The 12,973-nt window shown below is 30.7% G+C and overlaps 2 protein-coding genes across 2 annotated transcripts; both read right to left on the bottom strand.

Annotated features, from left to right (window-relative positions):
• Positions 1-40: 40 nt before the first annotated feature.
• LOC124924108 (coatomer subunit gamma-2-like) lies at positions 41-7,076 on the bottom strand. Its single transcript, XM_047464174.1, has 18 exons — positions 6,894-7,076; positions 6,414-6,511; positions 6,262-6,312; positions 5,945-6,058; positions 5,663-5,863; positions 5,491-5,592; positions 4,499-4,606; positions 4,178-4,408; positions 3,269-3,519; positions 2,991-3,162; positions 2,709-2,864; positions 2,567-2,617; positions 1,741-1,881; positions 1,437-1,640; positions 1,219-1,350; positions 954-1,127; positions 628-867; positions 41-544 (listed from the first exon to the last, which is right to left on the bottom strand). The coding sequence occupies exons 1-18, from the start codon at positions 6,937-6,939 to the stop codon at positions 350-352; spliced, it is 2,667 nt and encodes an 888-aa protein (XP_047320130.1). The 5' UTR covers positions 6,940-7,076; the 3' UTR covers positions 41-349.
• Positions 7,077-10,987: 3,911 nt separating this feature from the next.
• LOC124923687 lies at positions 10,988-11,639 on the bottom strand. The gene is made up of 2 exons (XM_047463654.1): positions 11,557-11,639; positions 10,988-11,470 (listed from the first exon to the last, which is right to left on the bottom strand). The coding sequence occupies exons 1-2, from the start codon at positions 11,605-11,607 to the stop codon at positions 11,174-11,176; spliced, it is 348 nt and encodes a 115-aa protein (XP_047319610.1). The 5' UTR covers positions 11,608-11,639; the 3' UTR covers positions 10,988-11,173.
• Between the last annotated feature and the right edge of the window lie 1,334 nt (positions 11,640-12,973).

Here is a 12,973-nt window from a genome sequence, read left to right as displayed (position 1 = left end):
ATGAAGCTAATAATAATAATAATAATGTTGATAGATGATCTTGACAAGAAGCAGAAAATTGCATCTCCAATAACAAAATAAAAAAGACAAATAAATCCCACCTGCTATGAACTTTACATGTCACAACAGCACATGTAGTATTATAATATATAATAAAGTAAAGAATTATCTGAATTTCGGATTGTAATAATTACTTATAAAAAATTTCACTTCAATATGAAACACTTGCATCTGTATGCACCAAACACTCACCACCCCCTCCGGCTTCACCCATAAAACAAACCTTCGGCTTCAAGCAGTTGAACCAAAAGACAAAAATGACCTCAGCTTGTTAATCGAAAAGAAAGGTTTAACCCATTGCAACAACCTCGTGAATTGCATCGCTAACGGATTCATTGTCGGAGCGAACTGCCAGTTTCATTGCCACTTCCTTGGGTCCGTCCATTCCAAACTGCAACCGAACAAGCACCTTCACGTTTCCTATAAACACTCCCGAAAGCAAGCATGTGTGTGATCTCGAATTACTTGGGACAACCTCACTTCCCTGTCAGTCAATCAACACATCCACATTCTATCAGCACTCTTCTTCTTTTTTAAGTGAAATTTTATTATTTTCTATATTGTTACCTCGCAGGGCTGCATGCCAAGAAGGTTGATGACTGCAGTGACAGCTTCGGTTAAGCTTTCTCTTGGACCGAGACCATACTCATCTACCCGTTCACAATCTGGGCCTAAGCTTTCCCAAGCATTCCTGAAGTTAGAAACACCTACCTTCAACATATAATCTGCTGAACACACTTCAAACTCCTCAAGCTGATACTCATCTTCTACCCCCTCTTCATCTGCCTCACCACTTGTTGGATCCACCTGCGTACAAAAATAAATTATTGCAACTTCACTTCCCCAGGCCTAAGTAAGCATCGTATCATATATTAGGAGAAAAAGAGCTCTACCTCTTTAACGATAAACTTCAAGGTGTTTGAGAACTTTCCAATTGCAGGAACAGCAGCAGGCTTCTCGAAACCCACAAATGTTTGCCCTGGTGAATCATATGGAAGTGATTTAAGAGGCTTCAATGCTACTTCAGAGAACTCCTCTGCATCTGAAGCATCAACAATCACACTCACCTGACAAGAGACACCAGGAACTCATAAAAAAAAAAATACAATAAAAATTGAAAAAATTAAATCAGTTTCTACATTATATGCTTGTCATTACATTTTCCAGTAATTGTTCAGGAATTGTATTTGTGCAGTTGTATTGGAAAACCACGTGGTTATCGTAGATATGTTTGATAACATTGACTGCGTACTCTGTTTCCGCTTCTGTAAGCTCCACAGGTGCAGACGACTATAACAGGAAAAATAAACATGAGACAACTCCAAGTTCAATAAAAACAAACATAAAATTGAGAGGTTATTGTTTAAACAAATAACCTTGAATAGCTTCCCAAAGCTGGAAAACTCTGGAATAGAAGAAAGTAGCTTCTCATAACCATCGACAGTAGACGTAGGACCAATTGGAGGAGCACCCAGTCCAGTGGGCTTTTTACCAGGGGCTTTCTTCTCTGATAGAGTCTGGGATCTAACCTCCTTAGAAACAGAATTAATGTCAAAAGGCTCCTCTGAAACCTCTTGAATCTGTAGTATAAATATGAAAAATGACAAATGAGAAGTATGTTTCTTGAGGAGTATGTCACACAAATGCTACAAGTGTATATATCTATCTATTTATACTCACGTAGTTCTTTAAACTTGATTCAAGATTCCCCAGAGGGATGTCCAATGACCCAAAGAGGAATTCCTTAACTTCTTTATCAGTTTCCACAGCTTCGTCATTGGCACTAAGCATATTCAGATACAAGGTAGCCCTGTCACGGACCTGATTTTTTTTGCAACAATGAGATACAAAGAAAAAGGTATAACTTCTCTACAGATAATATTGGTTCTATCTAATCAAATGCACTGTATCTATTTCACAGAAGAAGAAAAAACTAAATGACAACAAAAGGTTTACATCAGTTGCAAAGAAAAACAATTATTCATTTTCAGAGAGTTAAGCAAGCGATTAGGATACGTGGAACTTAGATCTTAGATTATCACATTTCATGTAATCAGAAACATTGAGAAATAACATATACTACTTGACCAACATATTTGAACAAAATGTCAAGTGTTCTAAAGGATAATTTTTAGCAAAATAAATGGCAGAAATGGAATTATTAAAATAAGTCGTCTTGTCAAAATCATAAACCATTTTGGTTAATCAAGGAGGTATTTTCATTTGCATTGTCACCATATATGTAGGGTTTTTTATTAAATAATATGATTTTCTTTTTAGAAAATATATTGTTTGATGAAAAAATAGATTATTGGGGTTAAATGACTAAAATATTTAAAATGCAGGAAATAAAGAGAGAGGGTAATTTGGTGGTTTTGTTAATGATTTGATTGATGAAGTGATTAATGATGACATAAAGGGTTATTTGGATTAAATACAAATAATCCTACATCAAACAAGGCCGAAATTAACAATCACAGGAGCACAAGGACAATTTTCAACTCACCTCATCATCACTGTCAAAGAGACAACGCCTCAATAGTACGAAGATGCGAGGCTGCATCACAATGCAGGTATAAGATCACTCATGTTTGGTAAGCTGTAGTCATTTCAATTTGATATTGAGGAAAGTATACGAGTATTCTTACTTTCAGTGAATCAACCAAGGCTCCAAACTTTGCTAACGTGCTCACAGCACTAGCCCTAACAGTTGCATTTTCAAGTATCACTCGGTTATATATATAACGAATGTATTTGCTGGGATCTGCAGTCTTTGGCCCCTCATTACCCAGAAAATGGAGAATCTAATAGAGTTCATGCATTTAACAAGAATTTGAAGTCAGCCAACAACTTATGGGTGAAATGAAATGGTAAGCTGTGAAATAACATGTAATACACAATGGGTTATAATAACAAAACATAAAAGTGACCTGAGTGGAAAGGTATGTGAACTCGCAGTCTTCAATAAATTCACAAAGGTGAAGCAATCCATTTTCTTTGGCATCAGGAATGTCCCTTATTAAGATAACAATTGAATCCACAATGGCCTTTTTGTACTCAAATCCTCCTTCTTCCCTCAAGATATTGCTCAAAAAATTCATCCTTTAAAATGTGAAGGAGTATTACGAGCAAGATAAGAAAAAAAAAGATAAAGAAAAGCAAACTATTTGTTTGAGGAAGATGATAGGCATAGTTTAATCTCACTTACAGAGATCTGAACTTGAGAGGGAACTTTATGCACAAAGATCTGATGGCATCCACTACAACAATCTTAAATTCGTCAGCAATGTCAGACATGAAGTTGGTGATTTGTTTCATTAAACGATCGACACTTGACTCATTTCCAGTCTTGAGCAGTGTGGTGATTGCAAGAGTAGCAATGCTTCTATTCTGATCAGAAATCAGACTCTCCATGTCTATATTGCAATTTGTAACAGCCATGGGATGGGTCATAGCCACCTAAGAAAAATAATACATTAGACCTTCATCTCAATCACTTTTATATCAAGATAAAAGTAGTAGAATCAATCAGAAATCTTTACACGTGTAACAGCAATATAGAGAGTTATAAGCACATGTCTTTTAGAATACTATCCTCGGAAAGCAATTATCAACTGCTACAAAGTGCCAATCTACCAAAATAGCAACAAATCAATTTCACTTTATAAACATGAATTGCTCAACTAAGGAATTCAAACCGTATATACATATACTTGACAGTAAATAAGATCGATTGCTCAAATCTTACTATTATATACCCTATAGAAGATGAATTTAAACTGCATTTATTGAAGTTGAACTGTAGGTCCCAACTTCATAGTTTGTATTTGAAAAGATGAGACCATTTCTTTAATCGCATTTCTGTGAAGGCCGCAAAGTGTGGTTAAACCAACCAAGCAAGAAACAAAGCATTTCAAAGTTATGAATGCCAAAAGTTACGAGTCAAGCAAAAAAAACACTCAGAAGACATCAACTAAAAACGGATGATAAAGCTCAAAAGGTGCCCAACTTCCTAATATAAATATGTTATAAATTATCATTAAAGCTTACCACCGTCACTTTGTGGATAGAAGACGATCAAACAGAAGAAAACTAGTTTTAGGAATTCAGGAATCACCTTGTTCAAAGTGCGGACTGCAGCAAACCGAAGAACTGGCTTGGAGGAACTCAGGAAAAGTTGTAAGACAGTAATTGCAGGTGTCAGTTCTCGACTTGTCACACCATTTAGTTCTGTAATCGCCCTAGCTGCTTCAAAAATAACCATTTCTGCTTTGTGGCGAAGGCAACCTTCAAGATAGTCATAAAAAGGGCGGTCCGTAGTTTGATTATTGCTAGACTCTCTGATAACCTGAAATATATTTATTATTTACATGTCAAAATGAAAGAAGATGAAATAAATAAAATCAATAGTATAATATATTTGAAGGAGGAAATGCACCTGGCTGGTATAACGAATCAAAAGGCACTGTGCTAATGGTGAACGGACAGTCCCCCTTGTCAAGCTGGTAACTAACTTGCTGACAGCCAGTCTGTCATTTTGTCTAATCTGCATGTTTGACAATTCAAATGTTCAATAATGACCAGGCACGTAACCTAAAACAGTCAGTTTACTCTAGTAACCATAATATATTAATACAACATAGTGTAATCAATACTAAGGCTTGGAATTGAGTGTGTGATGTATAGGATTTGTAACACTACAATACTTTTTGTCAAGCCGACTGCATTTGGTTAGAATTCCAGACAAAGTGATGTCTCATTTATTTTCTCCAGCTTTTAGCCAAAATCAACATTTTTTGTTGTCTTCATTATTTTAATTTAATCACAAGAATAGAAGATTAACCAATTACAGCTACTAACAATTACACAACTACAAGCCACTCAAATATTATATCAGACTGATGAAAACAGACAACTTATGTGCAACTATCATTACTCATACACCAAACATCTACACCATCTTCTTTCCAACAGATATTGTACAGTAGGGCCTACTCCAGTTATTCAACGATTTCTTTCTTCAATTTGTACCTGACCTGAATGCCGACCAAAATACTGTGATAGCTGGACAAGTCTCTTCAGGTATAAAACAAGACTAGGGAAAGAAAATTACATGATGTATCCAACTGCAACATTAGCTAATAGATATACAGAGATAATGATTCATATTTAGGTCTGTCCTAGCTAATATACAAAGGTTGAAGTCAGCTATACATTACACCAATCACCAGCATAGTAACAAAAACATATAATGTGGTTCAATTTTATACGAACTGACTAGAAAATAGATGGAAATTGGGCGGCTTAAATCATCCTCCATAATACTAACACAAAATGGCATTGAAAGATAATGCATAATACATGGGAAATTTGGCCATTGTCACCTAATTTGATGAGGCAGATAATAACATCAAGAATTGCACAACATACCTGGTGAAGCAATGCAAGGGCATGAAACTGCACAAGTGCAGCTCTAGATTGAATTGCTTCTTGGACCTCATTGCTCCACCTTTTAACAATCTCAGGGTTTGTCTGTCATCCAAGTGAAAGAAATCAATTGGAAGTATTCATGGTTTATATGCAAATGTTACCAACAATATACCTGAAGCAAATGGATTCCACTAACAAGGGCTGCACTAGCAACCACAGGATTCTTATCAACGATAGCTTGTTTCAAGTACCGCTCAATTTGTGTCAAAAGTGTTCCATCAATGATCCGGCAAAGTACGCGTATAGCATTTGCGCGATACATATCAGTCTTGCTATTCATGTCCTTCATAAGTGAGCTTGTGACAATAATCACCTAAAACCAAAATAAATAATAGGTTTGTGATCAGCAAGATGAAAATAATACAACAATGTCTAAATATGTGAATGAGAATACCTCATCTGCACATGGAGAAAGCTCCTTTATAATCAAATAAACCATCCTCCTTAATCCAATGTCTCTAGATTGGAAAAGCTTTGTTACAGCGAAAAATACTTCTGTAGCTTCAGTCTATACAATTTGACAATAAGCAAAAAATCAATCCCTAGTATATACTTCAAAACAGAGTTCAAGAGAATTTTCAGAATTGATCCAAGATGCAATAAATACAATATAAACCCTGTCATCATTCCTTGAACAATTACCTCTACCAAATGTAGAGGCTTTTGCTACCAAGTAAATAGAATGACAGACACAGGGATCATAAAACTGACCTTAGTGAATGTTTCACCCTGATTCAGGAGATACAACAACTTTGTGATGACCTGAAAATGTAAGTACAGCGCTATAAGAAGTCAGTGATGTCAAACAGAAAGTAGAATATATATATCAATCATCACAATCAGAAAGCAAAAGACAGGATCACCTGAGAGCATCTCCTTGCATCTAGCTGAGGATCATTAAAGACTCTTGCCTCTTGAAGGACAGCACCCTTCTCTATTCCAAGAAATGGAGAGTACTCCGCTGAAAGACCATAAAATCATAATCGAACATCAACCGAGAAACATCACCTTAATTTAACACGTAGATAAGAAGTGAAATGCAGGTGGAAAGAATTGACCGAAACAAATACATTTCTAGATGCGGAAACCTATACACAACAATTACATTTATAGCGAGCAACCAAAAGAGAGTAACTAGTGATCATCCATACATACATACTAACAACAACTGACTTAAATGTAGTCTCCAGGGATCAGAAAAACTCAAAGATCGTAACGATAACCTAAGCAGATAGTAATAATCTTAGATCCATGAAGAAACTCATGACCATATCATACATCAATCTTAGATCTATGGAAGAAACTCATTAGGAAGAGAGCACAACCGATTACATAATTGGTACCTTCATCATCTCGATCATCGTCCTTCTTCACAAGAGGCTGAGCCATTGAAGATAATTAAGATCAGATTGAAGAACAACTCAGATTAATCAGATTGAAGGGATATCAGATCTTGAACTTCTCACTCTTCTTCTTTTTCTCTCTCCCGCACTATCTGTCTGTAAGCGAAAGGAGGTGAGAACTCAGAGTCAGAAAACCAGATCTTTCATTTTTTTTTTATTTTTTTTTTTCTTAAAAGAAACGCAAATCTGGCTAAAATATAAAATATATTTATTTTGGTTAATTTATTTAAATAAAATGTTAATACATTTTTCAAACTTAAAATTTGTTTTATTGATAATATGTTTGAGATTTATTCTTTCTATAATTAATATATTTATACTATTAAATTAAATGTTTTTTATTATTTTGATTTATGATGGGCTACGAAAAACTCATTGGGCCACACCTTTAACGGTGAATATCATTGCACTGGACTGTTCATTCATTTATATATGGACCTTTTTCAAAATATATATATATATATAATTAATATTATTTTATATTTAATTATTTATACAATAATAATAATATATAATTAATATTATTTTAAATTAAACTCTTTTGATTTATTTGATTTAAAATAAATGATTGATTTTATGAATTTATAAATAATTAATAATCTTAAATAAATTCATAATTCAGTCAACTAAAAAAAGTTAAAAGAAAAATAGACTAAAGTTTTTTATTTGTATTAAAACAATTTAGATAAATTTATAAATTATATAAAATAAATAAATTTTAAAAAAAATTATCTGCCCAAATTCAGATTCAGTTCTAGGCATTTTCAAATGGGACCAAATTAGGCAGAACCAAACTAAATGTTGCAAACACTAAATAGGGCTTAGGGTTGACATTAGGGGATCCAAACACATGTAAAAAATATATAAAATATAAGTACATATATTGGTGAGATTGTAAATATAATATTTGAAAAATATTATCATCGTCTCATATATGTTAAACCGAATAAAATAATCCAAACGAAATCATTAAAATGAGAAGAATAGGAGTGAATTAAATTGTCATCCAATCCAGACCATATTTAGTTCTAAATTTTAACGGTGTGTCACGCAGGGGCGGAGCCAAGTAAGTCTAGATATTAGGTATGCATTCATCAATAACGACGGTAATTTACCGTCGTCATTGATTGTTTCCCGTTGTTATTGATTGTTTGTTTGATATTATTATTATAAAACTAGACCGGATAGATTTTTTTGTTAAAAAATTAGCAGTAAGTTTCAAATCTTGGCTCCGCTCCTAGTGTCACGATGAAGAAAGGAGCACTATGAATGGAAGCCAGTGAATTGACTTAAATTTATACCACCATACTTTATAAATAAAAGTCTAGTAATAATTAAGATGTTTCAATGGCTAACAATAAGACACATGTAAGTTTGTTTTTCTTTGAAAAAGGTGATTTTTTTTTGTTTTTATTTTTTAGATATAAGAGATTGAAAAATGATTTAAACAACGAAGTTATAACGAAAGTAAGATTATGAATTCGATCAGGACAAGAAAAAAAATATTAATTCGAGAAAATGACAATGTTAGGAGATTTTTGTCCCGAACATGGTCATGTGCAGGAGAGATAGAAATAAAATAATATTTTTTTTTCGGGAAAATAGTCATAAATCTCCGAAACATTGCCATGTGGAGGAGAGAAGATTTTTTTTTTCCGGAAATATAGTCATGTTCGAAATATTTTTTTATTTCTCTCTCCTGCATGATGACGTGCATGTCAGATTCGTAATTTTGATTTGGTTCTCAACTCCATTGTCTCTGTCACGATCTCAAAAGAGATTTCATGTGCACTGATTAGTTTGTTTATTTAGGTGTTTTTACATTGAATTAGCTATTAATATATATGAAATTAATAGAGATAAAATAAATCGATAGAAGTTAGGATCCTTATTATTATATAAAAAAAACAATCCTAAAATGATGCATTGTATGCATAGCTTCTATTCTAAAAACAATTATTATTATTATCATTAACATATAGTTAAAATATTTGTATTCTTTATTGTATGATCCAAAACTATTTCTTTACATAGCTTAATTAATCTATAAACATCATGTCTCAGTCTAATTATCATGATCTCCTTTTATGTAATCAATGAGAGTAGATTAATATGATTTCACATTATATGTAATAAATTCATACATCTAAAACATCTGTCTACAATTCTACATCTAAAAGAGAAAAGCAGTTTTTAAGAATCAATTCCTAATTTATTATTCTCTTTTCTTTTCATATTTTTTCAAAAAAACTTTAGAAAAATTAGAAAGTCGTCGTCTTCGTAGCACTGTGTGACTCTCTAGTATCAAAATGTGTTTTGTTCCTCTTTTTACCAATTATATATATTTGTGTATTAAATTTTTATAATCGAAATAATACTAACAATCTTTGATGGATCGTCTGTTGTTTATACCCTCCAATCGTACGTGTTGGTAATTATTTCTCGAATTCTTCTCATTTTTTTAAGCAAAGAATATGGTGTTATCGTATATATAGTTATTTTTATTTTTAGAATTTGTCTTTTATTTAGAGACCATTTTACACGCATCGTATGCGTTTCTCGTTATTTTGATCATATTTGTAGATAATTAGTTATCATTTGACATAACTTTTTCTTGTTTTTACATACTTTCGAATAAAGACAAATTTCACTGTCGTTCAGAAATTTGGTAAAAAAAAATTCCGACCTCGCTAATTTATTTGTTTGGTTTACTCTCCTTATGAACCATTTTTTTTTTGAGTTACCTTAGACAAATTACATGATTCTTGGATAATTTTCATTAAAATTTTCATTTTTTTAAATATGTATTATTTAACCTTAGTTATATTCTATTATTTGAAAATTAATGTTATATTTATGACTATTTATTTAATTTAATAAAAATTATTTTTTATAAAATAAAATTAATTCAAATCTTACTATATGAATTCTCACTTGTTAATTTTATTACAAATAGTTATATTTTCTAAATTATATATATATATATATATATATATATATATATATATATATATATATATATATATATATATATAACTATAAAGTATATAGAAAAAAAATTATATTTATATATAGTTTTTTCAATTATTTATATATATAATAATTTTACAAAATATACATTTATGCATACATGATATCATATTTTCTCTCTTCATTTATTTTCTTTTATACATAAATATTTATATATATATATATATAATAACATTATCAAGTATATCAAAAAAAACTTATTTATATATATAAATACATATTCTTTTATTTCACTTACTTCTATTTATAAAATCTTTCTCATTATTTTTTAAAATTATGAATGTATATTAAAAATTATAAAAATAGTTTAAAATAAAAATAATACAAACATTTAACCAACCTACCTAAAAGGTTATCGAAGTTCGTAGATCATTAAGAAAATGATTAACTCCTAAACCAATATCACTCATTTTCTAAAACGAATTTAAAAAAAAAACGTCACGATAATAACATTATAAATTATATATATTGGACGATTACAATTCTTGAAAATTCAATAATTTCTCTTAAACTTGATAGTTTCAACAGAAAATAATCGAGATGATAACTCAAATATATGTTAAACATTTTAACAATTTCTCTATTACAGTTACATTGTAAAATTTAAGTTATATAGGTGGGAATAGACCTAACTTTTAATATTTGATGGACTACTTTTTGTCACTTAATTAGTTATTTCTTATTCATTTATATATTATATTTGATATATAAAATATTTATTAATAAACACTTGATAAATTGTTTGTAATGTAAAGCATGAGCTATAATATTATAGTTATAATTAAGGAGTATAATCAAAATCTAGTCACTAAGCTTAGTTATATTTCAAATATTGTGGTCAAAGTATTTCCATTTTTCTCCTATCCTTTGTCCCATTTTTAGTTATTATAAACTTCTCCACAATCTAAATACATCCAGACATAAAAAATATTAAAAAAAACGTTTTTACATCAAATAACTTACATATACTTTATATATATATATATATTAAAAAAAACCCAAGATCAAAACAAGCTCATAGTAAACAAAAAAAAACAATGAAAGGCTACACGATGATGATGATAATGACAATATATATGTCTATAACAAGCTAGAAGAAGAAAAGATTGTAATTAACTATTTCTTTAACTATTTAATGATAGATCAGTGATCATCTAAATATAATTAATTAATTATGATTATGATGATGATCAACGTACGTGTTTGTGATAGATTATGACGTTAGGCTTGATATCAAAATCTCTTGTAAATTGGTCCATGTTAAAGCTTCGGCCGACAGATGCATCGTAGGAGCCCGAGCCCGAGTTAGAGCTAGAGCTAGAGCTGGAGCTCGAGGAGAAATCATGATGAGCTGATTGACCATCATCCTCGATCACGATGAGCTCTTCAATTGGTTTGGGCATGGCTTCTCCTTTCATTACCAATTTCCAGTAATTCTCCGAGGAAGATAAAGGGCCTTTCCTCGCATCGCCGCCAAGACTCAAAAGCTGCTAGTTCATAAGAAAATCAATTAATAATAAGCCATATATATATATTTATAGAAAAATGAAAGTGTATTAATATAATTGCTTACCAATAAGAAGTAATTTATAATAAGGAAGATGATAAAGAAACTTCTGATCATATTGATATTTGAATAATTAATTGTTTCACCAATTGAGTGTTTTGAGGTCTTTCGATCTGTTTGGTCTATCTATTTATAGGCCACCTTAAAGGTCAATCAACTCCTCTTCCTTAAGTTTTACATTTTCTTTTATTATTATTATTATTATTATCTTTTTGATACTATAGTAATAATAAAGTCTTGTTCGGTGCCCTAATGGGAAACAATAATAAATGATACGGTTATTTTCTCATAAATTATGTTACCATCATCTTTCTTTCTTTCATTCATGTTGTTTATAATGGTTCAATTCATCTATTAAATTACAAAAATCACACAATTTAATCATTAAATTTATCAAATAAAACAATATTTGATAAAAACAATTGAGACTTAAATTAAAAAACTAAAAGATCATGAATTACACATTTAATTAACCACTTTAGTTAGAGAAAACGTGTTATGAATTTATTCTTCTTCTACAAGAATATTATATAAAGGTAGATTAAAGTAAATTTATTACTACTTTATAAGTTGTTGTAATAGGATGGGAAACTGGACAAAGCCAATACTAAAATTAAAGGAGATCTTACACAGCAAGCAAGGACTCTTAGACTTTTTTAACACAAAAACCCTTTTTTTTAATTTTTTTTTTATAAAAAACAAATATATAATATAAGGACTGATGGAAAGGTCTAGTTGAGAGCGTGGAATCAAATAGATAAATAAATAAATTGCAAATAGTAAGAAAAGTCAACCCATGTGGGACCCATAACATAGAGCTTGTTTGGTGTTTATTTTTATTTTTTTTTATTAAACTTATTTATTATATTAAAAAATGATAAAAGATTACAAAAGTTCATGATTCAATAGAACAAACCTTTTAAGAAATGAATACACCAACAAAATGAAAATAGAAAAATCAACCCGAATGAGACACAAACAACCAAACTTAAAGCGTATTGAAATATGAATGATGACTTTCTCGTGAGAATTCGCCCCTAGACCACATCTTTATATGAAATCAAGAGTTAGTTTCTATCCAACCATGAGCAACTATCAAAATGTTGATTCTCAATCTATTCATCTTAATTTCAGTTGTCTAAGGCCTTGTTTGATCTAGTGGTTTTTGGGGTTTTACCCAGATTTTATCCAAAATTCCAACAATCATTTCAACCATCACTTCATCAATCTTATCCCTCTTTTTATCTATCAAATACCAAAATTATCCAAATTATTTAACTATTTTCTAAACAGAGAGAGAAATAATTAAGGGCATTTTTGTCTTTAAATAAAAAAAAACTAGTTTTTTTAAAATTTCATCAAACTAGGTTTTTTAGGATAAAACCCAGTAAAAATCCAAAAAACCAAAGATCAAACGAGCTCT

Source organism: Impatiens glandulifera, chromosome 2 (assembly GCF_907164915.1).
Source record: "Impatiens glandulifera chromosome 2, dImpGla2.1, whole genome shotgun sequence".
NCBI classification, from domain to species: domain Eukaryota; kingdom Viridiplantae; phylum Streptophyta; class Magnoliopsida; order Ericales; family Balsaminaceae; genus Impatiens; species Impatiens glandulifera.
Note: the sequence above shows the minus strand (reverse complement) of the source record. Positions and strands in the feature narration are given on the sequence as shown.